The 27090-nt window shown below is 40.1% G+C and overlaps 1 protein-coding gene across 2 annotated transcripts in view; it reads left to right on the top strand.

Moving 5' to 3' along the window:
- atrnl1a (attractin-like 1a) overlaps positions 1-27090 on the top strand; it is a 163324-nt gene that overhangs the window by 83814 nt on the left and 52420 nt on the right. For both annotated transcript variants that reach the window (XM_041260693.1, XM_041260692.1), the window contains exons 25-26: positions 10997-11058; positions 16671-16749. In XM_041260693.1, coding sequence (XP_041116627.1) covers positions 10997-11058; positions 16671-16749 — 141 coding nt within the window. The remainder of the gene's footprint in view (positions 1-10996; positions 11059-16670; positions 16750-27090) is intronic.

Raw genomic sequence — 27090 nt, 5'->3', positions numbered from 1 at the left:
GGCAGCAAATAATTGTTTATTGTCACAAGGACGTCTACTATGTATGTCTACTGGACTTGAGACAAAATCAGGGTTTTATATATATATAGTACTGTGAAAACAGCATTAGTGCAGTACTGTATACCAGACAGTGTGATATATTTTTTCCTGCAATCCCTGCCCACATTCATTGATTTTTATTCTCACTCTCTCATCCTGGATTAATCACTCTGATAAAATGCATTTCTATGGAACCAATATGCAGCTTTTCTAACTCAGCTAGTCATGTAACAGTGTTTTATTAGATTTCCAAATGCAAAGTCACTTATTTGTTCTTTGAGCGGACATCATTAAATCGAATGCCTTTTGTAATTTAATACACTGCATGCTCTCTGTGTCATAACTCAGTGTGCACTCAGATTTATGGACTGAATGACAGTCTTCTTATTTAATAAAGGTCAATTGGAGTTTTTACAAATATTAGGGCTCGCATTTATATATAATGACTGAGCTATCAGCAAATGCATGTTTGTTGTAATAGGACAAAGCAACACCGTGCTAAAAGATGCAGGAAACACAAGCTCCTACAGTATTACATTAGTAGTATATTGTTTGTGTGTTACTGGTCTTTCAAACACCTGCCAGTGGTGCAGAGAGCAGTGTAACCCTGTCCTCTTCTATAGGGTTATGTATTGAGAATCTTACCTCAACCACATTTTAATAAATGCATGTTTTGGATCAATACTTTTTTTTTCTTTACTAAATGTATTATAGTTCCTTTTTATTAGTAAAAAAAAACAAAAAAAAAAACATTTAAATATTGCCATTGCAAGCGTATGTATTATTTAATTATCTTTTGACATTAAATGTGGACGGATTGGTGATTAGTGGTCGTAAACCACAGGGTGTTAATGCCCATTGGTTCCGAGGGCATACAGCACATTGCGGGTTCCTGATTTTAACAGGCAGGGTTTACCAGTCTTCTGAATGGATGAACCCCACTCTGCCTTGAATGTACTTCGTTTCCATTGCGCTATTTACAGACACTTATACCCGCAGATACAACTCCAGTCATCTATCCGGCACTTTTATTGCATTTGATAAGCGTATACATAGTCACCATCTGTTAATGTTTAAACAGTGTGGTTGGTCTTCAAATGCATGCACGCTAAAATCATAATGTTTCTCACACAGTCAAAAAATAAACTTTTTTTTTTTTTTTTTAAATGGAGATTAAGCGGCAAGGAGTTTTCTTTTTTATTTTATTTTTTTATAAATCAGTTACAAAGCTGGCATCCTTTTATGTTCATTAAACATAGGTACCACCGTGAACTGAATCAAAGTAGAAAATCTAAAGTTTTCATTGTTAATTGAATTAGAAAAATTCACAGCAATGTCAAGCTGCAATCCCTCCTATGTGCAGCGCACAATTTTAACTGATACAAGTCCAGATTGGAGTCCATGTACAAGAATGTTTTAATATGTTTAATAGATCCACTGAATAAGTAAAACACACAAGATAACATTACCACAAATGTCTCCTCAGGTGAGATGTGGAAAGTTAAAAGTATCAGGACTATGCATATTCTGTAATATACCGTTCAAAGTAACAATTGGCCAGACATCAGATCTGGTGAAGTCAACGTCTTTAAGTTTTCTAATTGGAGAACCCTTTGACCTCAAATAAGTACAAATTGGTTAGCAGTGGTAATGATTAGTTTGACCCTTGCTGAACGAATCAGCATTGAGATGACTTGATCAAAGCCACAAAAAGACTCATTTAGCTAAGGGCTGGTCACAGCAGATGCTTTTATGCAGGCTTCATGTTGTGGGGAGTGCATGGGAAATGTCCTTCTTTTAAGGGCTAGCTACTGTTTCCACAGAGGCTCTAAAATGAATTGTTTTCTAGCTTGCGTGGTGCCCAGTGCAACTACTTCTAAATGTTTTAAAAGGGAATGACCAGCATAAGTTATATTTTTACCCTTAATGAATACTGGCTTGCCACAGATCTGGTGACATCCTTGTTTGCTGGAAATTTTGCTATTTTATGTTCAAAATTCTATTGAATGTCAGGCCAGTGATTTTTGTTTCCATGATAGAAAGCTAGATCGCACACAGCAATGAGTATTCTCTGTTGTTCCATCATTTGTGTTATCAACAGTCACAACTGTAATATATATATATATATATATATATATATATCTATATCAATGACAGGCAGCGCTCTGAATCCTGGTCCCTGAAAGCTTTGTCTCCTATCGAGAGGATTGTCTTGTGTGTGTTTGTCTGTAGTAACGCCGTCATGTGGATGGCAATTTAGTTGTATGTGATGCCCCAAAGAGAAATTTCCCAAAGAAAAAAATGCAGCTGGATGAAACAAAGCTGTGCTTTTCTCATTTACTTTCAGCATGCCAATGACACCTGCGGTTTAAACTATGGAATACTATGGAACTTCTGTTTGTACAATTTAGTGAGTCATGCTGCAAAGTGACAAAGGGGTTTCTGAGCAAGACTTGATGCTTTTCTTTAAATGCAGGCATCCCTGTATCTGTTTATTTCACTAGAATGAATTGATGTACCTGTGCTTGCTAGTACCTTGCTGTTTTCTATAAACAGTGTGTCCCATACAGTACAGTATATGCATGTAGAATATATTATTTCTTAAGCAAAAATACAATAGACAGACATGGACTATTTATGGCTTGTGGATAGATGTGCATAATAGGAGCCGTTTTACCAGTCAAAAGTGGTTATGTTTAGGGATATCACTTCTCTCTTCTGGTCACAGGTCTCATGCAGGTCACAGTGCATTTAAATTGTGTTTTATAAACAATCAGATTGCTCAGGAACAACATGTCACTAACATATATGAGCATTTCATAGTGTGGTATCTGTTGTTTCTAAACCCTGTACACTACAGCCAGGTGTCCAGCTGCACATTTGAATGCCAGCTTGGACTGGTGATGCATGAACTCAAGGAGCGGTCCTTTTTATTGTTGATGAATCTGAGGTAGAGTATTGGGTAAACTTCAATGCCCTGTCAAGATCACAGGTGCTTCATTAACACAGAAAAGCACTTCTTCTCTGGCCTGCTTAGGGCACACGTATCTGATGAGCATGGTTTATATAGCCGACTCCTTCCATTGCTGAAAGGTGATGTGACATTTCAAATTTCGGGGGGCATTTTGATCTTAAATATAAAGGATATATCTCTCTGTTGTTAAATGTGACCAATACATTGTTTTAATAAGAGACTGCTTTAGAGGCTGAATGCCCTCAGGGGTGTTTTTGAAATAGAAACAACGGCAAGAAGGTTGTAAGTCAACGTGAGAGGTGACGAAGAGCATTTCATATTTTAACTGTGGAGTTCCCAGCTCCTCTTCTCATTGCTGTTACCATCCATCAGCAGGGGAACGGTCGTGCCAGGATTTACTGACGTGAGCAACGAGTTACAGTGGGGGCCAAGTCCTGAGTAACAGCTACCGTGCTCATGGGTCGTAATGTCTGTCAGTTGAGTGAGAAGCTCGGCAATGATGCAATAATGTCCCTTATTTATCCCTTCCTGTTGATGTGGATTGAGGTTCTGATATTAAAAACTGTTCGGACTGCCTGAGTTTACAAGCAACATGCTCTAGTCGCACCAATATAATTGGCAGTAGTGCACATGGTGTATGCTGCCTAAAATATGCACCTAGAATTGATTGCTACTGTGCCGTGTGGGACAGAACCTCAGATTGGCTGAATGGACTATTAAAACCCTTTATAAATCCAGTTGCTAAGAGGTACTTTATGAAACCAAGATATTTATGGCATTGATTATAAGTAAATAAATAAAACACACAAGTGGAATGGCCCACACTATTGTGCAATGGAAGTCTTGCTGTACTTTTTAATTCCGGTTCCCTCAGGGGAGTGCTTGCTTAGGAGAATGGGGAGATGCAGCAGGATGCTATAGGATTGCATGTTGCACAAAGCAATTCTCAAAGACACCTGGGTAACAGACATTGATTTGTGTGTTGAAGCCCTGAGCCCTGCCAGTACCCCACTCGCCCACGGTAATCAAGAGGCAACCCAGTCACAGAGCTTTTTATATCTGAATCTCACAGGCACATTACAATGTATTAAAAAAAAAAATAATAATAATAATAATAATAATAATAATATCAGCTTGGTTTTATCCTCTTTTTATCCAGCTCTTGTTAAAAATGCTCTTTTTGCTTTCTTTTTTCATGAAGGTTGTCACTGCTAAAGATAATATTTATGTACTGCAGATTTATTTAGACTGATCTACCAATACTAACTTAACCATAATCTGCTATACTGGAACACCATCCAACTGATTTATATCACTGACTGTGAATTCTATCCTCAGGGCCTAACTCATGAATACATTCATGCAATGTGGAAGAACTTGGAGGCCTTTGTCTCAGTGTCACAGCGTGTTTTTACACAATTTGATAGCACCCCATACTGAATAAAAATTGATTCAATTTCCCTTTCTTTTAAACCCAGTGAAAATTGAACAGCAGAAATACATTGGAAACAAAAGTCTCCAAGAAGGTCTAGTGGTGCATTAACATGTATTGACCTTCCTTTACCCTCGACACACACGCACACAAACACAGAGTCTCCAGTTTAATGGGTGGGTTTTGTATTGAATACAATATAAGGCCAAATAAGCTGCTCATCTGCCTGCATGTGCTTCTGTTGTGCTTTGTGGGTGTTATAGGGGTCAAGAAGCTGACATACCAGTAACTGTCTGAAGGACAAGTGTGTTGCTGTGATGTTCCTGTGGATTTTAATAACTCATTTTAAATCAGGAGAATTTGCTTTCACTGGTCATGGAGCTCTACTGGGAATAAGTGCCTTTGCATGAATGAATATTGATAAACTCATCTTGGACCTGCCGGTAGATGGAAGAGCCCCCCCCCCCCCCCCCCAGCTTTCTACCCTCCAGATTAACTTGTAAGATTGCAGTCGGCTCTGGGTTAAGCTTGCTACCTTGCCCAGTAATGCATTCTCAAACCTTTACACTGAATCAAATGTGAAGGGTTGATTCTCTGTCTGGAGAGCGCCATGTTGTTTCTTTGCTTTGCATTGAAGTATCACTGATTTAACAGGTTAGGATTGCAGGATATAGACTGTAAAGAATGCACATACATCTTGTCTCCTCAGTAGCAAGAGCCACCAATTCAAGTGTTCAAAGACCTGAACCTGTGGTGGGAAAGCAGTGATTTCTAGATTCGCACCGGGATGAGGGTTAGAGTGGTTGATGATAATATGGCAATGCAAGGAAAACAAATGCCTTGAATGCCGAATCTTTTTATAACATGTTGTGCATAGTAATGATTGCTGTGTTCAAGAGAGCAACAAGCATTGCTATATTTCTTGATATGCTGTAGGCTTCAGCATATTCGAGCTGTTACCGCAATCGTACAGTACAGTAGAAAAAGGACTTCAGCTCCATGTAAGCTTTGCGCTCTTGGTATTCACAAGCTTCAGTGTGTGACACCTGCTGGTGAAATACGGTATTTCAATAGTAATCTGTGACGAACCAGTTTCTAGTCAGATAACGCTCTCTATCGTGCAGAAGATGCAGGGCAGATTGCATTGACCAAAGTGTTATCGCAGAGGGTGCCACATTTCTGCATTTGTATAGCTGGCTTTGGGGCTGTCACTGTACCATGAGTAGGATGAGTAACCCATGCCAACCCATGCAGCTCTCAAGAGGAAATTCCAAGGAATGAAACTCCAAGCGATTCTCCTGTTTGAAAGGGGGCTGGATCTTTTAACTGGAATTTCTTTTTTACCCTTGCTGACACAAATCCATTGGATGCATATGGTCTAGCTGCTCAACCACACAAGATGCTGGTCAGGAATTTAATCCTTTCCAGTATTTGTAGAATGTATTCTGTCAGATCAGTGTTTAAAGTACCCTGACAATACCGCATTCTTTAGTGGAGGCTGGAAAGTGAACGTTTGTTGAGCTGTACAGCATGCTTAACCCTTTGCAGTCCCTTTCCAGTCCGATGTTGGACCGTCCAACATCATCAAAAAGTCATAAAGCACAGGCCTCTAGTCGTTTTTTCTCCGGAAGAAGCCAAGCAAACCTTTCAATGGCCAAGTGTGACCGATAGGAGCCGAATGAAGCCGAATAAAAAGGTGTGTCTGATAGCCCCCCCTGCACCACAGAGATAACATGGACACAAACAGAGGACATAGCTGCTTCCACATCCAGCGCTCAAAGAACATCACAGACGTTTGCAGAGCTTTTTGAGATGTTGGATTGCATGATTGAGGAGTTTGGTGATAAAACGAGTGATCAGGAGATGATTTATCAGTATGCACGACTATGAAGAGGAATGTGAAAAATACAGCGAAAAAGGGGTGGAGCTTGGCTGTAGATAAAATGCTGAGTGTCCTTTTGTGATTCAGTGCCTTTCAAACCTGTTTTACTCTGAAAAAATATACATTTTAAACAGCGCATGTAAAATAAACAGTGCGTGTGAAAATAAATTGGACCTGACAAGAGCTGAATAAATGGACTGCTAAGGGTTAAGTAATTGCTGTAAAATGACTATGCTATTGAATATTCTCATCCCAAATAGGGCCCTCTTAAAGTATTTGATCACTTTACCATAGAATGAGTAATTATCTTTCTATCTTGCAGGCTGTGGACCTTGCAACCTTTTACAGACAAGAGCCTTTTAAGTAATGCATTACCAGCCCAAGCCAAGACTGCCCCACTGAGGGCTAAAATCCCACCCACAGAATTACAAACAATCTCTAATTTATCTCAGCAGTCGATGTTTCCACATCACTTATTGATGGCATTGTACGGGGGAGTTTGGCCAGGCTCACTCGCTCGCTCTCTGCTCTGCATGTAAAGCAGCAGCATTAATATAATTAGGCAGCACTCTATCAAGCTGAGAACAATTAGTCCGTAGTTTTAGAGACAGGTTCAGGAAAGAAGAACAAAATGAAGATTCAAGGGCAATTAGTTTGGTTCAGGAGGGTGTTTATAGAATAAATCTACATAGATCATCTTTTTAAAGTGTCACTTTCGTGATCCATGTTAGCCTCTTTCATATGAGTAAGCATATGAGTGTAGACAGTGGGTTAAACTGAAGTTTGTCATTATCAGCATATGATTGTATCTAGACTCCTTTCATTGATGGATTCTTAATTCAAGTTGCAGATAATGTCATTCTAAGTTAACCGATGTTTTTCTTTTATTGATTCAAAATGTAATCAATAATTTTAGTTGATGAATCAACATTTTCTCGAGGAAGGGGGCTACGCTTTAGGTGCTGTTTTGCAGGTGAAATGAATCCCTTCACTAATACAGGCCAGCCTGGCTCCCTGATTAGCTGATATGAAAGGGCAGCTGACTCACCTTGTACTGTACTTCAAGAGGAATGTCAAGATGAGATATTTCACTCCCTGTAGTCAGGTGGAAAACAGGAACATATAAACACTCAGGCCTGAAGTATGCATTGTTCAGCAAAGCAAAGGCTGCAAATGATACTGTTTAAACTCTCCTTTAAGAATATGTACTGTACGAACAATAAGGCATATTACTGTTTAGAGAGAAAAGAATGATTCTGTGGGTTTGTTGTTTTCCATTAGTAAAAGCCAGAGTGGAATTGGTTCTTTTTTCTGATCCTACATTACCATTTTCAGGCCTGTTCTCTGTTGTTTTAGTCTCCTGCCGAGTCCATCCTATAAAAGCAGCAGCATGCTTGAAGTGCTTATCAAAACAGTACATTATCCAAACCAAATAGTTCCTGAACTTGTGACAGTTACAATATGAGGATGATGGCTGTCATTAACCTTCTCCCAGCTGCCGTGCATCTGGTCCCTTATCAAAAAGAACGTGGAGTAAAAGTTAATCAGCCCTCTGTTTGCAGTTGCCCTAATGCTGCTGCTGGAGAGCTTCACTAATCCAGTGTCTGCTTCCAGTGTTTGAAGGTTCCCAAGTGCTTCTTTGTTTGTTTGTTTGAAGAAGGGAAAAAAAATAGATGTCATGTCAAATGGCTGAGCAGTGACACCAGGCCAGAATGAGGAAGCTCACACAGTTAACTGCAGTTCAGAGAGACACGCTGAGCGCCGTTTTATTTTAAATACAAAAATAAATAAAATATTTAAAGAAAACAAACACTGCTCACAGGGCGAAACAAAAGAAAAAACAAATCACGAACACAAAATAAACTACACACAGGTCAGGCTGGGCAGATTGCTGTCACTGATCCTGTATTTTTTATTTCTCATTCCTCCTGTGAACACCCCACCCCAAGTGCAGAGAGCTGCAGGTATTTATACAGGTGACCATCTCCCGATTAGCAACAAATGAATCACTTCATTAATTCAGGAGATGGCCACCTTCTGCATGAGGTTTAATTATTAACGTGGATGGGCTTCCCATCCACGCTGCAAAAAACATAATGTCATTTACAAGACATAAATAAATCATGATGCACAAACACAGGGCTTTCGACCTCATTTAAATATAAATACATACATAAATCATAAGACAAATACAAAATAAACTGCACAGGGGCGGAGGGGGAAACCCTGTTCTAAAAATAACTGTACAGGGCTGCTCTCCCTGTTATACCTCATTAGGGTTTTTCCACTGTGATCCACATGTTGTGCATGTCTGTGAAAAACAGCCGGTCAATACCGGACAGCCTTCTATGAAAATGAAATAGTCCTGACAGCTCCTCTTTATAGGGCCGGGCAAGTGTTGGAATTGCTCACCTAGCTATTGGACCTCTCCAACTGGTTCTGTGATTTCATTTACATAGGTGGCAGTACACAGATGTAGCCAACGTTTCCACTTATGTTTTAATGTTGCTTGATTTCTGTTACCTGTGTAATTGAATTGATTCTTGCCTCTCTGAATCGCTGTCTCATTTATTTGTTTAACTAATATATACAAAAAATGCAAGATTGTATAGACGGCATTCTCCTGACCGCTGAAGTTGCTCTCAAGGGGCTCCCAAGCCGGATCCGGTAAAGGCGCTCTGCGTGGAGCACAGGAAGTGGCGTATAGCCTGGAGGTTATCAATTCGGGTCCAGGCTTATCCACTGCTGACCGTGGCGAGAGCTCCCAAGGGGCGTCGCGCAATTGGCCAAGCATCACCCAGGTGGGGAGGGCCTAGGTCAGACAGGGTGTCCTCAGCTCACCGCGCACCAGCACCCCCTATAGACTGGCCGGGTGCCTGCAGGCTTGCCTGTAAGCAGAGTTGCGTTGTCCTCCGATGCTGTAGCTCTGGGTTGGCTGCATGGCGGGCCTGCAGAGTGAAAAGAAGCGGTCGGCTGACGGCACACGTTTCGGAGGACAGCGTGTGTTCATCTTCGCCGCTCCCGAGTCAGCGCAGGGGTGGTAACGGTGAGCTGAGCTTAAAATAATACAATTTGCTATTTCAAATTGGGTAAAAAATCAACTTGTAACTGCTAAATAAATAAATAAATAGAGCCCTGTGAAACATTTGGATCAACAGAACAAACCTTAGCACAAGAAATGTTCGATTGGTTCCTCATACTCAACAGAGCAAGTAAAAAAGAACAAAACAGTTCTGTACAAATCTCTTCTCGTTTGCAGAATGGTTATAGGAGACCCAGCAGCAGCTTTTTGTCACTCATTTTTCTTTTGATAACTTGAACAGGATTCATGGCAGCACTTTCAAAACTTGTACTAGGCTGGGAGGATTTAAAGAAGGAACAATCGGATTTAGAGAAGGAACGGTGGGATTTAGAGATGTAACAGTGCAAATTCACTGAAAAGTGTGTTTTTTGGACCTGGCGTCTCTTTACTAGCTGTCAGCTGTGCAGAGTTATTTAGAATTTGATGGTCCAACATTATTGATTTGTCTCTATTTTCATAATAGAAATTGTTTTAAATTGATGGGTACTGCAGCTGCTGCATAGGAAGTAGGTGCATGCATGCAGCTTTGACAGAGAGCCTGTTAATGGTTTGAATGATTTCAAATCCATTTGGAAGCTGTCAGTGTTTGAAAAACAATTTATTCCCTTTTCACCGAGAAACAAAAGCTTTTCAGAGTATTGTCGTTTTAATGGGGAAATCAAAGTACTGGTCAAACCATTCACAATGGACCGATTACCAGGAAACAAAATGCAGTTTTGTTCACAGTTTGCATTCTTAAAAGCAATTGAAACATAACAACTGAAAGACCTGCATTTTTGAAGGGGGTTGGGAATGTTTAACGCTGTGTCTGTACCTTAGCTGCAAGGAATAAGTTAATGTTTGTGGGTTGTACAAGTTAACTAAATCCCTTCATGTTTGTGACAAGTCATAATCTTCAGTGCAAATGAATTTGTGCTTGGTTGCTTTTTGGGCAGGTGGGAGATCATTGGCTCAGATGTTTTCCTCTTTTACGGAGACAAATTCCTGTACATGATCTGGAAATGTAATTCAGCCAGCTTGGAGTGAGTTGCACAGATTTACTGAAGGGTTGCACATTCCATTTATAATACAGTCAAACGAGGTCCCCAGTGACTCCCCTCGTAAAGCATTGCTTCTGTATGGCAGTGCAGGCTGACTCATGTGACAGTAGTTTCAATCCTGTTTGTGGAGTTATTGGTGGCAGTGGCCTGTGTGCTTTTCCTGGATCAGTGAAGGAAGGTGGATGGATCTAATTTTGCTTCAGAGACCCCTCCTGGTCAGGCACCCAGTAATCCAGCCTGGGCCTCCCCTCTTGGCAGTGTGAATGGAGGGTTCCTGTTCTCAGTCCGCTTTATTTAGTAAAAGGGTGAGGTGACATTAGCATTTTATTGAACATGCTCTCATGGTATAAATGACAAAGATTGGAAGAGAAATACATACATTGTATTCATTTTGTAAGGCGATACAGTATTCCAGTTTCAATTCAAACAGTACAGGGTTTCACACAATACATGCTTCATTCAACCATGTGCCACAGAAAAAGAAAGTTAACTTTTTTTAATTGAACAGCCAACCAAAACTTGAATTATTTTTTTTTTTGTCTTTCAGATTGCATTCTCTCAGCACAACAGCATAATGGACCTGGTGCAGTTCTTTGTAACATTCTTTAGGTAAGCTGGGAAAATCACTGAATACAAAACACATTCCTGTTCCTATCCTTATTTCAAGCAAGGTGATAGAAATCAGTCTGTTTAAGGCCACCGTCCTCCATACACCATGCAAAATATTTAGGGCTGCTGTGCAATGCAATTCTCCCAATGCTGCACTTTGATTTGCAGGGTTGTGGCCCCAACAACATGTTAATCCATGTACTGTTCACCATGCTTGGAGCATCAGCCAATCACAATACACACTCGTGCTCAAATAATTCTAATAGTTGGACTCTAATGACAAAGCAACATGAGTCATATTTTAAGAGGTACCTGTAAATGACAAAAGTCCAGGATTGTATTTTGTACTGTTCAGTAGCAGTAGTGCTTCAATAATTATAAAACACAGTGGTGGTTTATGAAGTAATACTACAATTGCAAATACAGGTTACGACAAGCGTTTTGGCTAGAAGTCTTTCTCAATGTCTTAAGTGACATATATAAAGGCATTGAGGAATTTATAACATTTGTCATACAGTTGTATGAGGTTTGAGTGTTACTAGTACAGTGTATCTCTATAAATGGCAGGCTGGTAATAGATGACACGCTGTAACATTTTGATTTCATTTTCTTAGATAAAAACATTAGGATCCTTTATAGAAATAAAGCCTGTTAATAAAAGAAAAAAAAGTTGTAGTAAAGTTTGGTTAGAAAACAAGGTCTCCAGTTGACAAGAATGAAAGATGAAGTATCTGAGTAGAATAGTTTTCATGTTAAGTGCATGATGAACACACTCCAGGCAGGATGTGAGGATTGCTTTGATCTTCACTGGCATCAGAGGGCATGAGGTTTGGCCAAAGGTGCTGATCTACCTGCACAGCTTGCTGTGAGGGGATACTGTTGTGCTGAAGAGGCATCGCATGGATCAGGTGCTGATCTACCTGCACAGCTTGCTGTGAGGGCATACTGTTGTGCTGAAGATGCATCTCATGGATCAGGTGCTGATCTACCAGCACAGCTTGCTGTGAGGGGATACTGTTGTGCTGAAGATGCATCTCATGGATCAGGTGCTGATCTACCTGCACAGCTTGCTGTGAGGGGATACTGTTGTGCTGAACATCTCATGGAGTATGCAGTCATCTTCACCCTGTACGTGTCTATGAATGATTGCAGGGGATCTTGTGCTTGTGCTGATGTAGAAAAGAGCAGGGCTTTGCTTGAGGCAATCATGTCATTCTCAGTTAAAGCAGGTGACTGGCTCTCTCTTCCTTAGGCCTCTCCACAGTGCCGACACACAGCACCATTAAATGAGTGACACCAAAGAATTGAGCAACGTGTTTACAGTGTGACAAACAGACCCCCCACATATTCTAAATTGTAATCATTTTTTGTTCCAGTCCGTGGAGAATCGTTTGCAGGGTAGGCATTTTCTGCTGCGTGTAACGCATTTATTAAAAATATTAAAACCAATTACCGTTCCTGCAGAAGAGAGCTGGTGTGTTGTTTGGGGATTTTAATTAAAGTGGCTCTAAACAAGATGTTAATAAAAATGTCATGCTAGCATTCAACCTGAAATTACACGGTATAAAATATGAGCAAGAATACATCCCATTTCCCTCTGAACGACGACACAAATCGCGTGCATGTGTGTATATATATATATATATATATATATAGATATATATATATATATATATTATTATTATTATTATTATTATTATATATATATTGGATATATATTATATATACCGTGATATATAATACATCTTATAATAATAATACTCGTATGCACACGGTTATTATACCCTTAAACATCCCAGTTTTGAAAACCCTCAACTTTTCTGTGCTTGTCATATAGCAGGCTATTTAAGGATATCTGTGTTTCAGTTGAGCAAGATCAAGTGTGTGATGAAATAGTTGTGGATTATTTAACATTAACTCTTTGAACTATTTTAAAAAGCCCAGTTCCTTACAGAATCTTCCAGAAGTTCCACTTGATTTTGTAGTTCCTCGTTCTGGTAATTGATACAAAAGTCTCCTTGCCTTGGCTAGACTACTGGTAGCGTCTCCTGAGATTGAACCTTAAGTGACATTGTTAATAATGTTTTATACAAATATATTCCCCCCACCCCCCCCCCCCCCCCCCCCGCCCCCAGATGGCCACCTTCTTAGTGGAAGAATCCAACCCCCTCAGCGCTTGTGATGTTCAGTAAGTGAACATGAAAGCTATAAAGATCCCATCACTTTGGCATAAGAAGTTTGCTGTGATGCTTTTTAGTTTTCAACAGGATTATTTAAATTAACTTGTGTTGAGGAGCATAGCCCTGCAGCGACACGAGAGAAAATAAAAGTGCACTTGTGACAAACATGTCAGAATCCCCCACGGGGACTTTTTGTCCTAGAATAAGGAGAAGGCCAGTCACTGCCAATAAAGTGACTCTTCTTTCCCCAATTTCTATTTTCTTTGTCTTTTTAATTTATTTATAATAAAGAACTTAAACATTAAATATAGGTCCATAAGTTAGGCTTGGATTGAGAGAGGCTTCAGTAATGAAAGAAGTTCATGATGTGTAATGGGTTTGATGGAACACATACCCACAGAAAGTGAAGGGCATTCTGCAGCCCTCCTGTTCGGAGAAAATCGTTGGCATAAACACTTCAGAGAGCTTTCCTGAGACCTGTGCAGGCAGCAAGAGTTTGAAATGCAAGTCTTGTGTAAAGAGGTATGATTTAAAGCATCACGAACCCCCATCACTGCTGCTTGGATGACGCCTGGCTCATCGGTTGAGTCTGAAGCTGATTCTGGTTTCCTCACATGTCACTCATCTGCAGTAATGTGTGCCAGCTCACACTGCTTGTGAAGAAAACAAATGTTAACAGCATTTTTGAATCTTGTGAATTAATTAAGCTTTTTTTTGGCCCATGTTAAGGGATTTCCCCATATCCCATACATATATTTAATTCAACCCAATTGATGGCTCTGTTGTTTTGTAATATCCTGTTCCGGTTCAGATCCGAGCAGGTAGAGGCTTTCTAAAGCCACCAGGATTTCAGAATCTTCAAACTCGCTTTTATTGACGGCATGCATTTCAAACTGTCCAGAATCATTCTTAAAGGAAGCATGTTGCTGCACAGTTTATAGTAATGTTAACATCCTTCCTCATGTTTAGGTAACTGACCTTGCCTTTGGCAGTTACTGTCAGCTGCAGTCAATTTTCTAGGAGGTAATGGCCACTGCATTTCATATAATGCCGTAACAAATACATAAAAACAGCCTTTGGCAGAAAACGTAGCTTAGAACTGCTATTTGTGAAGAAGGTCTGATACAGTTTAAGCTAATCAAGTATTTACATAATTAAGAAGATTTTTTTTTTATTTCATGAACTTGATATTTGTTTCATTTTGGAGTTTCAATGCAATGCTCCTGAAGCACCGAAGAGAATTGTCTCAGTGAGCCAAATATAACAGCTTGTCTGAAGACAAACATTTCTTTTGTATATAATTCTACTGTAGATAGCAAGTCATCCAGAGGAAAAACATGCATGCAAGGATAATGTCTTTGTGAGGATAATGTCTTGTATTATGGGGAAACGGTTTTTACATTTTTTCTAATACATACATACATACATACATACATACCATTTCTTTAACCCTTTCACAATGCCCCTACACGTTACTGTAACTGACCACGCCCCTACGTGTTATTTTAACCCTTTGACCACACCCCTACGCGTTATTATAACCCTTTGACCACACCCCATTGTGTTATTGTAACCCTTTGACCACGCCCCTACACGTTATTGTAACCCTTTGACCACACCCCTACGCGTTATTATAATCCTTTGACCACACCCCTATGTGTTATTGTAACCCTTTGACCACGCCCCACACGTTATTGTAACCCTTTGACCACACCCCTACGCGTTATTATAATCCTTTGACCACACCCCTATGTGTTATTGTAACCCTTTGACCACGCCCCTACACGTTATTGTAACCCTTTGACCACACCCCTACACGTTATTATAACCCTTTGACCACACCCCTACGCGTTATTATAACCCTTTGACCACACCCCTACGCGTTATTATAATCCTTTGACCACACCCCTATGTGTTATTGTAACCCTTTGACCACGCCCCTACACGTTATTGTAACTCTTTGACCACGCCCCTACTCGTTACTGTAACCCTTTCTTTCTGTGAAGATAATACAGCCAAGGGATTTCGGAACATTCACCTATTCCAAATTGTGTGGTTTAACTTTTTTTGGTTTGGTGTCTGCTTTTCATTTTCATTCTATAAATAGGGTACTATGAAATTGCTTTGGGAATGATTTTCCTTGCTGACTTGCAAACAGAGGAAAACATTTTGTTTAGTAAATATGAGTCTAACTTATCTTGTCCCTGTCGGTGTTACAGATGTATTATTACCTTTCACCTTCATGACTCCTTTAAACAGGGATATTGGGACTTCCATCCCGGGCTACTACCTGAAGTGATACGTTGCCGTGGTGACTGCCATTCTGCGTTGCCACCATGTGTAGCAGACACAGTTTTAGCTTTCTTGGAAAGTAGCTGCATTACATCATTTGAGGTCATAGTTTAAATAACTGATTTATTTATTTATTTATTTACTTGCTCCTATTACATCAGACTGCCAGTGTTATGTTATGGTAACCCCACTTCTAATCACACCTAATTGGTTGAATAACCCTCTATATCATTATAGGGGAGTCTGCACTTAATTTTAATGGCATTTTAATTACAAAGCATGTTATTGCTTATAACTCTGCAAATTTAATGGGATTAAAACTGTGAAAGTTCATTGCGTCAGGTTTAAACTGATTTATTTACAGCTCTTGAATACAGGTAATAGTTTGAGTAAAGGGACTTTCACATAAGAGCATGCATTTATAAGTCTGTGTGTCGTTCATAGACCAGGATCAGCTTGCTGGAGGAATTAAGAACAGTGTCATTCTCAACATATTTTCAGTAATACAATCAGCATCTGTTTCATATTGAACTGTTATTTAATGCAGCCATTTATGATAAAGAAAAAAGATCATTAATAGCAAGCAGTAACAAATAAATAAAAACCATCTTACTGAGACTGGCTCATAATAGCTGTGCAGTATAACACGGGTTTCAGCTATGGATCAAGGGTGTCTAAGCAGTAGCGAATCTGTTATGCTGCCCTGGGAGTTTTAGATTGTTAAGTCACAAGTCGGTACTTTTCCTGCAGTATAAAATCCTAATAAATTACTGCTGGCTGAAGTTTCCAGCCGCTCACTGGGGGGCTTTATTTGGTTTGTCTCTTGAATCGGTGCAAATTTAAATAAGATTTGAGATGAGACGAGGACAAATAGCAAAGCATGCCTGCAGGCAGAGTCTTGCAGCTCACACATGCTGCTGCTGCACAGCGCGGTGAATCTGGTTGGGTGGATTCTCTTTGTCTTGCAGTTCACACATGCTGCTGCTGCACAGCGGGGTGAATCTGGTTGGGTTGATTCTCTTTGTCTTGCAGCTCACACATGCTGCTGCAGAGCATGGTTACGTTATCTGCAGGTTACAGTTCAGCATGCCCCCCTCCTGACCTCACCGCATCTCTAACTCCGTGCTCTCTCTCTTTCAGCTGCTTCTTGTCCCTGCTTCTGGTCGCTGCTGTGGTTTGGAAGGTAAAACAGACCTGCTGGGCCTCGAGACGCAGAGAGGTAGGGCTCAATCTTTCAGGAACATTGGCTTGAGCTTGTGTCCATGTGGATGTGTACCTGGCAGTACGGGAACTCTAACTGGTTCAAAGCTTACGGTTTAAGAATCCAGATGAACGATACGATGCAGTGAGGTGGCGGCTATTCAAAATAAAAAACAGAACTCATAATGTGACCTGAACGGAATAGCTTCATCATATAGCAAATAATGAAATGGCTGATAACTGAATAGCAATTTTCTGTATCATCTCCCTCAGAATAATAAAGTAGTAGGTGGCTGTCTATTTCCTGTGCATGCTGACACCAATTTTGGAGATGAAATCAAACATTCAAAACACTTGGATGTCTTCTACTCTCAATAACTATGCCTAAGAACCAGTTTTACAGTGTGTTTTTATTTTTTGATTTGGCTAATATAGTTGCTTTCCAGGAGAGATACAAATGAACCTGTAGATAATATAGCGTGTGTGTGTGTGTGTGTGTGTGTGTGTGTGTGTGTGTGTGTGTGTGCGCTCGCATATCACAGGAACCTTGTGTATGAATCTGGGCTTGTCTCCATGCCACGTTCCTGTTGAGTTTTCAAGTCCAGGATTAAGCGGTAATATACATGTTATGGCTCCGCTGAAGGTGTGCTGTGTTCAATTATTAAAATTTCTTGGAACTTAGATTCTTGTTTTAATGAATTCCTTTTCCTGGAATGCATGTACACATTACGTATATCAAGTTTCTTGTTACAACCTTGGTCTGGAATTTTGTGGCGTTCTGCTCAACACTGATAGCTTCTGATTGTGCATGACATTTCAATCTGTTCCGCCTCTTGGGTCTTGGGGATCACAACCCTATAGACATATATATATATATATATATATATATATATATATATATATATATATATATATATATATATATATATATATATATATATGCAGGTATTATTTCATCCAAACTTAAAGGGCCAGCAGTCGTTGATAGCCAACCAAAATAGTGAATTAGATTTGAGAACTGAGATTTGCATTTTGTTTTTAAACAGTGGAACCCAGTCTTTTCCAGAATCGCTTGCAACTGTACTGTACTGTTTAATTAAACCTCAGTGAGATCGCCTCTGATTCTCCGACTAGGACATTCTGATGTGCGCCACTGGTATTCAGAGCTGGCTCTGGGCTACTTAACTTATACAGGTGTGGAAAAACGCCCCACCATGAAGTAATAGAGTCTAGAAGCCGGAGTGACCAGCTGATGAGGACCGTGGGTCTTACGGGAGGCTGGGGAGTAGCTGCTGCTGTTCGTTTAACACGAACAGTATTTGTCTCCGAGAGAAGCTTTTCAGTTATTTTTTTTCTCCTCTGACCTTTTTTTTGAGATTTGGCATTTAAAGCCATCCTGTGCTGAGTGTATTTGGAACTGTTTGCTAATCATAATGGATGAATAAAGATTTGCACAGCTTTCTTCTGATCTGAAACTGAGTCGGAACATAAGTACATGAATCACAGTCAGGAAGTCATTACCATTTTATTGTTTTTGACGCAAAAGCTGATAGAGTATTGGTGGGGTGTTTGAAATAGGAGACAGGGCTGTGTAAGTGAAGAAGAATGCAAGCAGCGCTATGTAAAAGGATATTAGAGATGCAGACATGGTTCAATACAGAAGGCAACTAGAAATACTGGCACAGATGCAAAGTCAGAGAAAAACAAATGTCTTTGAAAATGTAAATAGGATTGCACACTTGAAAGATACAGAGTGATTCTGTGATGAGCATCCATAGAACGGTGTTCAGACATGGCATTAGTTTAATTTGCGTGCATGATCCAAGTAACTGCTATCAGCTCATAGCAGGTGACAGAGTTCTAACACTTTGCACATCACTGTGAACGTCGTCTTTTACTTGCATCTTTTTAGGAGAGGGAAGTTAAAGCAACCTTCACAGATGCATCTGAAAACGGATATTTTACTGAGAAAATCGGTTTTGCTCTGGCTGTTACAACAGACCACATATTTGTTAGGAAAATATATTTGTATTTTCTGAAATGAGCTGCAGTAATAAAATGAAATAACTTGTAATGCCAAACCCGTTTTTTGAATTTTTGTAGCCCGTTGAAGTTTCATAAGCTGCCCATTAGCTTCATGTACTGGATCTTACCATTTCTATTTAAAATTCCCTTGCAGTCTCCTCCTTGTGTCTATGCTAGTGGGATATTCAGGTGTGATTAGTGCATTTAAATTGGTGTTTCTTCACCTAGGGAGCCACATTTTAAAAAGGTGAAATATGGAAGTACACAGGTGTCACTGTATAGGTACAATAGATAGATGCATTTGGACTCTCATCACTTTATGATAGTAATTGGTATCCTAAAAGGCACTGCTTTCATGTAGGTACAAGGTATTTAAAACAAAACTAACTTTCTGTCAACCCTTGAAATTGGTTTAATATTGTAGTTTCACCTTCCAGAAAGCAGTAACGCAGGCACGTCTCTGTCATGAATATAGGGTGTCAAAAAGCACTCTGTTTTTTTACTTGTTCAACAACCGTGTGGCAAAGCAAAATTAATGAAAGAAAAAACAGCAACAAAAACTTGAGGATCTGATTTAACTTTTAATGTCGGGTTGATTTGGAATCAGTTTGTGATTCTTGCATGTTGGATTAAGATTTGGTGCACTTTTGAAACGATTCATGTCAGATTTTGATTTTGAATGAAAGTTCAGCTTCAATTCGGGATTTTTGCTTTTTGTACTGTGTTTTAATTCTTTAACAAATGGGATAAAGCAAAGGCAGAATACTGCATACATGCGACGAACGTGTAATTCTCATCTCATTAACTTACTCCAACAGTTTTATTGTTTATAGCGAGGGTGTGCTGTATGACTGTAGAGATATTGTTGTCTCTGTGTTTTCTTGCTGGTTGATAACAGCCAGGGCCAAGGGCATTTCCTCATATATTTAGCTTTTTGTCGGGATGGTGCTGCCACAAGCATTTATTACATTCTGATATTACATCACATCAATAAAAAGTTACTGATTTAAACAAAAAACACCAAAAGATTGGCCATTTGCAGTTCTGAAAGAACAGTGAGATTTTGAAAGTTGCACATGTTATCTATCAAGTGCCCTCGCAAGTGAGGTGTAAATATTCACAACAGAGGTAAAACTTTGATGTGCCGAGGCAGTTTGTATTCACATTCCTAGCAAGCATGGTGTTTGTCACAGTATATGTAAATAAGTGAATACAGAATAGTGTGTTGCATGATGGTTATCATCCCCCAGCAAATTCCAGTTTATACAAATCCAGAATTGACTAGCCAGAACAACAAAAACAAAAGCATCCTAAAAGCTCTATCAAGTGATTTCAAGCTTCTCCAGCCATAGGCAATAAAGACATTAAAATCTTAATACTCCTTTCAGACGGAGATGCAGAGACTAACCAGATTAGGACGGCTCGTTTAGGCGGATGAATTGCACTTTTGTTCCTTCATGTCTAACATGGTTGTAACATCGCAGCCTTTGTTGGAATTATCAAGACCTCAGTCACTCCTTTAATTCAGCGCTGGCTCCTCTGTTCCTGATTTCACACTGCACAGTTTAGCTTTCATGCCCAAGCAGGCTACGTTGCTAATGAGGAGAAGATTGTTGCTGTGATTTAAAGGTCACACTGCGCATCTGTTTCAGGATTAGCACCTCTGAAGACTTCTTTTTAAAAAGCGTTTAAAACTGAACAGTGCACTGTGTGGATAAAGAATGGTGGCTTATTAATTATTACATTGTGACAGAGCATTGCCTAGCAAGAATGTGGAGATTTTTTATTTATTTTTTTGCCCTTCTTAGGTCATTATCAGTGATGAATAGTAGCATTGCTTGAAGACACAATTTATTATTTCATTTTCTTTTATAGTTTAAGTATAGCATTCATAATGTATGTAACTCCCATCGTGATCTACACATTGCATAAGGTCTGGCTCTTTGACAGTCATGATGACCTACACACATTCATTAAAAATGATTATTACTAAGACACAAAGCAAATAACCTCGGGGGTACTCTGCACCTGCTTAAACAGGTTAATGTGCCCCTTGAAAGCAGTGCAATCACTCAGAGGTGAACCATAAATACTGCTTAACATCCACTGAGGCTTTTGAGAGCAATCACTCATGTGACGACCTCCAAGTACAATTCTGCCAGGTTATTTATGTTTACCTCTTATCATTCCTTAACCCAGCCCACTCTCTTACAATACCATTTGTAAAAAATGAGTCTATAAAACTGAGCTCTAGTGCGTGGGTTCCAAATCCAATTTAAAAGAAAAAGAAAACGGTTCAAAATGTCAGGAAATTTATATTTTTTCTAATGTGAGAAGGCCTGTGCTCTCAGAGCACATGTAGGCCTTGGTAGCATTAATAAGATATAGCTTTTAAAAGTATGGGATCTGTATACACAGTGTGGTGTCAATCAACTAACCACGTTTTTTAAATGTATGAATTACATCAAGCAAGACTGTGTATCATTTATTAATGGGATCCATTCATACCACTCTAGTTTGACTTGTATAATTTGCCATTTCCTTTTCTATTATTGGTTTTAACATTTTATTTTACTGTGTGTCATGATAATGTGGAGAAAGCAGGGCTCGGCTAAGATATGCTGCTTTCCAGTGTGGTGTCAATCAACTAACCACGTTTTTTAAATGTATGAATTACATCAAGCAAGACTGTGTATCATTTATTAATGGGATCCATTCATACCACTCTAGTTTGACTTGTATAATTTGCCATTTCCTTTTCTATTATTGGTTTTAACATTTTATTTTACTGTGTGTCATGATAATGTGGAGAAAGCAGGGCTCGGCTAAGATATGCTGCTTTCCGTTCGTGTACATCCTCCACTACAAATATAAAGCACATTATATTTTACCCCTGTCAGATTATAAAGCAACACAAAATAAAACTGCTGAATGTATTATTATATTTTCTTTTAGATGGCAAAACACTGTGATGTGTCTAGCCTCAAAATGAAGTCCCAATTGATACCAGGACAATTAGCAGCATTGCACACATTTTCCCTGGTCTTGTTTTCACCCACAGCTCTCTTAAGCCATTGTGTCCAGCATGAGTCATTGATGCAGTCACACGGCCTGAGACATTGTCATACCAGTTGAATCATACTGGGTAGGAAGCAGGTCGCCTTACTCTGAAGGGCTTGTGTTCTTGTTCATGAAGAGAAAAATAACTTTCCCCTGTCAGATTCTTTCTAAGCAGTCTCATCCAGTGCAGTGTTAGAACTCTCATGTTGACTAGGAGTCTTTCCCCTGTCAGATTTATCCAGTGCAGTGTTGGACCTCTCAACTTAGCAAGATGCCTTTCCCCTGTCAGATTCATCCAGTGCAGTGTTAGACCTCTCAAGTTAGCGAGATGTCTTTCCCCTGTCAGATTCATCCAGTGCAGTGTTGGACCTCTCAAGTTAGCGAGATGTCTTTCCCCTGTCAGATTCATCCAGTGCAGTGTTGGACCTCTCAAGTTAGCGAGATGTCTTTCCCCTATCAGATTCATCCAGTGCAGTGTTGGACCTCTCAAGTTAGCGAGATGTCTTTCCCCTGTCAGATTCATCCAGTGCAGTGTTGGACCTCTCAAGTTAGCGAGATGTCTTTCCCCTATCAGATTCATCCAGTGCAGTGTTGGACCTCTCAAGTTAGCGAGATGTCTTTCCCCTGTCAGATTCATCCAGTGCAGTGTTGGACCTCTCAAGTTAGCGAGATGTCTTTCCCCTGTCAGATTCATCCAGTGCAGTGTTGGACCTCTCAAGTTAGCGAGATGTCTTTCCCCTATCAGATTCATCCAGTGCAGTGTTGGACCTCTCAAGTTAGCGAGATGTCTTTCCCCTGTCAGATTCATCCAGTGCAGTGTTGGACCTCTCATATTGACTAGGAGTATCCTCAGACCATTCCTCCATTACGCTCTGAAGCTTTTTTCCTTTATTTTTCTACTCCCCAGTTATTTATCCTCTTTCTCCGCTGTTATTAATAAGCAGGGTTTTCAGACAATGATGTGAGCTCTTGCATCCCGTCAGGCATGACCTCCTGTGAGGTGCGTGTGTGTGTGTGTGTGTGTGTGTGTGTTCCACAGATGATTTTTTTCAGTATCTGTGAGGAGAGCGTCTCCTCCTGGTCTCAGAGCTGGGAATCCCTCATGATTCCTGGGAAAACACCCTCCTGATCACACAGGTACTTTGTGTTGACTTTCCTTTGAGAGCTTGCTTTTTGTTGAAAATTCATTGTTTTAATTTGAAATGTATCTCCTGTGCGCGTGTGTGCACAGAGGAATAAGAATATCCCTTTATTACCGCGTGTGTCAAAGACCGGAGCTCTGTGTTCTTGGATCAATAGTTTCCCCCACTAATTGCTGTGGGCCTGCTTTCTGATGAATAAGTACATTCTAGACGTGCTACTGTGAGAAGCAGCTATTACATCAGCTCTTTTGAGAGTAATTCATTTTCATTTTAACCCTATGCTTGCCTTTTTGTTGTTTGATCGGGGTACGAAGAAGCTACACAGACAGGGCCAAAAATCAGAGTCAAGTGTTTTTGTTGTTTTTATTTTCTATTCTGTGCTGTTGTGTGAGGCTTGTGGATATGATGATGCCCCCTCTCCTCCCAGGCTCGTTTTTGAGCTGTGGAAAGATAAAGGAAAACCGATTTACTTTACTAAACTGGCTTCCCAAACAGACAGATACAGCAGCATTAACTGTGAGCGAGACAGCATTGCCACTTTGACCGAGGTGACAGTGAACAGGGACAGACTGTGTCACATTGGCAGGGTCATTACCCCAATGGAATGCCTACAGGAGCATGAGAGAGATGGGACAGCTTAATATTCTCAGCTAGTGCAGGAATTGAGTCAACGGGTATGCTTGGCTACTAAATCCTTTTTTTTTGCCTTATAGGTTTATTGCAGCACTGTCGGAATTCCTAATTGCTGGTAGAAAAGTGATTGTATCCCTGTGATAGAAGCTAGTATGAATTTGCTAAAATGGGGTCACGAGACTTGTTGGTTTCCTAACACTTGGATAAAGGGAAAGTTCAGAACTTTGATCATCAAATTCAAATGGGTACAGTAACTGCTGAAGACATGATGGACAGCATCTGATTGCTGTGCACACTGCACACCCCTGCTCAGCACTCACTGAGGAAGGGTTTCCAGCAAGTATTTTGAGGAAGGAAAGACTTGAATTACCACTGATACATACTCCATCTTAATTGCATAGTCCTGATAATCAGTCCTCCAAAGTAAAGGTTCCTACCTAGCATTAATACGTTTTTCCTTTCATAAGCCTAATTTAAATAGAACTGTTCTTACTCATTTCAATAAGCAGCTGTGTTGTGAGCTCAACATCTCATTAAAAACCAAACTGTAATGTTTCTTTATTTGAGATGACTACTTTGCCATAAAATATTAACCCTCTAAAATGCTAGTTCGTGCTTGCAGGGGACTGATGACTAATTTGTGGGAGTCAGTCCCTCTGTAGATTACAAGCAGTTTTCTTAATCAGTTGCTGCTGTTCAAACATAGAACTTTCTGATTTGTTTATTGTTTTAATTAAATTCAAAAACAGTGCAACGATCATCAAACACTGATGTCATTATACAATGACAGAACCTTAAAGGCGAGAAATGCTATAGGATTGTAACCCTTACTTCAGGAATATTTAACCAGTGCAGACCCTTTCAGGAATCCTCATAGTTGCATTTGCAGAAAAAACAAGGTGGTCAGATTTTACCCAAATGCAGTCTGACATCTCTATAGGAGACTAGTGTGTGCAATGCTTGATGAAGATCGGTGCAAATCACCATGTGTGACAGACAGGCGGACCGACACAATCAAGGCATAAGGGTGGCACATTTCTAAATGAGGAACCTGAATAAAATAGTAACTTTTGCAATAACCAGATGGATAAAGTAAAAATAAGGACTTTGAGTTGACTTTATACTGTAGGTCACTTGCTTCCACTGTTGGTTTTCTGAGAATACAATCTGTAGTGGCTGAAGGATGTGAACATTGTGGTTCTGTCTCGTGGTTTCACTGTTAGACTCACTGTCTTGTAAATGTTAAGAGCTGTGACTTGGGGCTGCCCTGGGGTGTTACAATTCAGAGCCCGGTTGAGCGCTCTCCTCCTTCCCAGAGTGGAAAGCGGCTGTGATTTCTCCACTGTGGCCTCTTGCAGGCTTACCTTTTCAAAGACAGTGTGATGGATCTCAGCCCTGCTTGTACAATACATTATTTAATAGCTCTCAAAGTGTCCGAACAGAGTGTGTTTAAAGATGTATTATTCTCATTATATCATAAGTCCCTGATGTGAGAACTGTAATGTTAATGTTTGAAGTGAGTGATGGCAGTGCACTCAGGTTTGTTTTGGACATGTGTGTCATGGCAAAGCTTCAGCCTTTCCTTCTTCCAGAAACAAGGTTAGCCGACACAGTGATCCCCCAGAGGGTTATCTGAGGGGATTCAGACTCATCTGAGTACCGCTCACTGTAAACCTTGTAGCATGAGAACTTGTTTCTTTGGTGCTCTACAAGGACAAACAATAGCCACTTTTGAAATACACTACGAGATTCCAATTAGCATTTTCCCTAATCTAATGTAAGACACAGACTTGGGTTTGTTGTGTTTTGACAGCATGTTCACATATAGTATGGCTTTGGTCATCTGAAATGGAGTACAATATTGTTTTTTGCCTAAATGCTGTAACCTGAAATGACTCAAACCGCTATGCAACAGGAATCTTATTTTCATTCCAGACAATGCATTTGTTTTTTTTTAATTCAATATTTCCATTAGGGGAGATGTTTGTGCTCTGCTTCCCCTTGATGTGAAAATGTCGATGCTGGCCATTTGAGAAATGCTCTGGCAAGCAATAAGACAATGGGGAGACAGACTGCATTCAGATGACAAATCAATAAACATTTTATTTGTTTGTTTCTGGTTGTTGATAAATAAATATCAATAAATAAACCGGATTGATTTAATCTATGTGTGAGTCTGCCCAGCACAGCATGTGGCAGTTCGGCAAGAAGTTACACACAACAGGATGTGCAATAGTCCTGGTCCAAAGTAATCCTCAACTTTATAGGTAGCCGCTGGGCATGATGGGGGGTGATGTGTTCATGTTTTTTACATCTGGTAACGATCCTGGAAGCAGCATTCTGAACTAACTGCAGTTGGTTTATGGCACGTGCAGGGAGCCCACGATAGAGAGAGTTGCATTAGTCGAGTTGAGAAGAGACAAATTAATGATAGAGTGTATCTGCATCTGGGAGGGAAAGGTAGAGACAGACTGTGGAGGTGCTTCAAAGATAAGAACATAAGAACATAAGAAAGTTTACAAACGAGAGGAGGCCATTCGGCCCATCTTGCTCGTTTGGTTGTTAGTAGCTTATTGATCCCAAAATCTCATCAAGCAGCTTCTGAAGGATCCCATGGTGTCAGCTTCAACAACATTACCGGGGAGTTGATTCCAGACCCTCACAATTCTCTGTGTAAAAAAGTGCCTCCTATTTTCTGTTCTGAATGCCCCTTTGTCTAAACTCCATTTATGACCCCTGGTTCTTGTTTCTTTTTTCAGGCTGAAAAAGTCCCTTGGTTCGACACTGTCAATACCTTTTAGAATTTTGAATGCTTTTTTAGAATTTTGAATGCTTGGTAGAAGGAAGATTTGACCACGGAGGAGATGTGGGTATCAAAGGAGAGGTTGTTGTCAAGAAGTACACCAAGGCCTCGTACTGTGGGGGAAAGCAACAGCAGACATTTTCCGAGGCTCAGGGCAGCTATATTGAGATTCATAAGTAGAGTTTTAGATCCTACTAGAAGGAGTTCAGATTTGCTAAAGTTCAGCTGAAGAAAACTGGCAGACATCCAGGCCTCGATGTCTTGCTTGCAAGCCGAGAGCCGGATGATGGCAGAGGGGCTTCCAAGGTTTTAAGTAGAGCTGGGTGTCGACAACGTAGGAGTGAAACATGAGGCTGTGTTGGCGGATGAGGTGACCCAGGAGAAGCTTATAGATGTTGAAGAGAAGAGGCCCAAGAACAGACCCTTGAGGGACACTACAAGTGACTGGTTTTGCGACACATCTGCATCCAGCATAGAAGACAGACTGCATGTGTCCTAATAGGTAAGAGGACATCCAGGAAAGACAGGTTCCAGAGATCCCTGCATAAGTCTGAAGGTGGTTAAGAAGAATGCCGTGATCTATGGTGTCAGAAGCAGCTGTTAGGTCAAGACCTTCAAAAGCGGTGGAAAGGACACGTATCACTTTTTAATAACTTTATGTTGGCAAACTTTTTTCTTTTTTCTTTCAAGGCTTTCA

Source organism: Polyodon spathula, chromosome 10, assembly GCF_017654505.1.
Source record: "Polyodon spathula isolate WHYD16114869_AA chromosome 10, ASM1765450v1, whole genome shotgun sequence".
NCBI lineage: Eukaryota > Metazoa > Chordata > Actinopteri > Acipenseriformes > Polyodontidae > Polyodon > Polyodon spathula.
The sequence above is the reverse complement of the archived record's forward strand: the minus strand, read 5'-3'. Positions and strand labels throughout refer to the sequence as shown.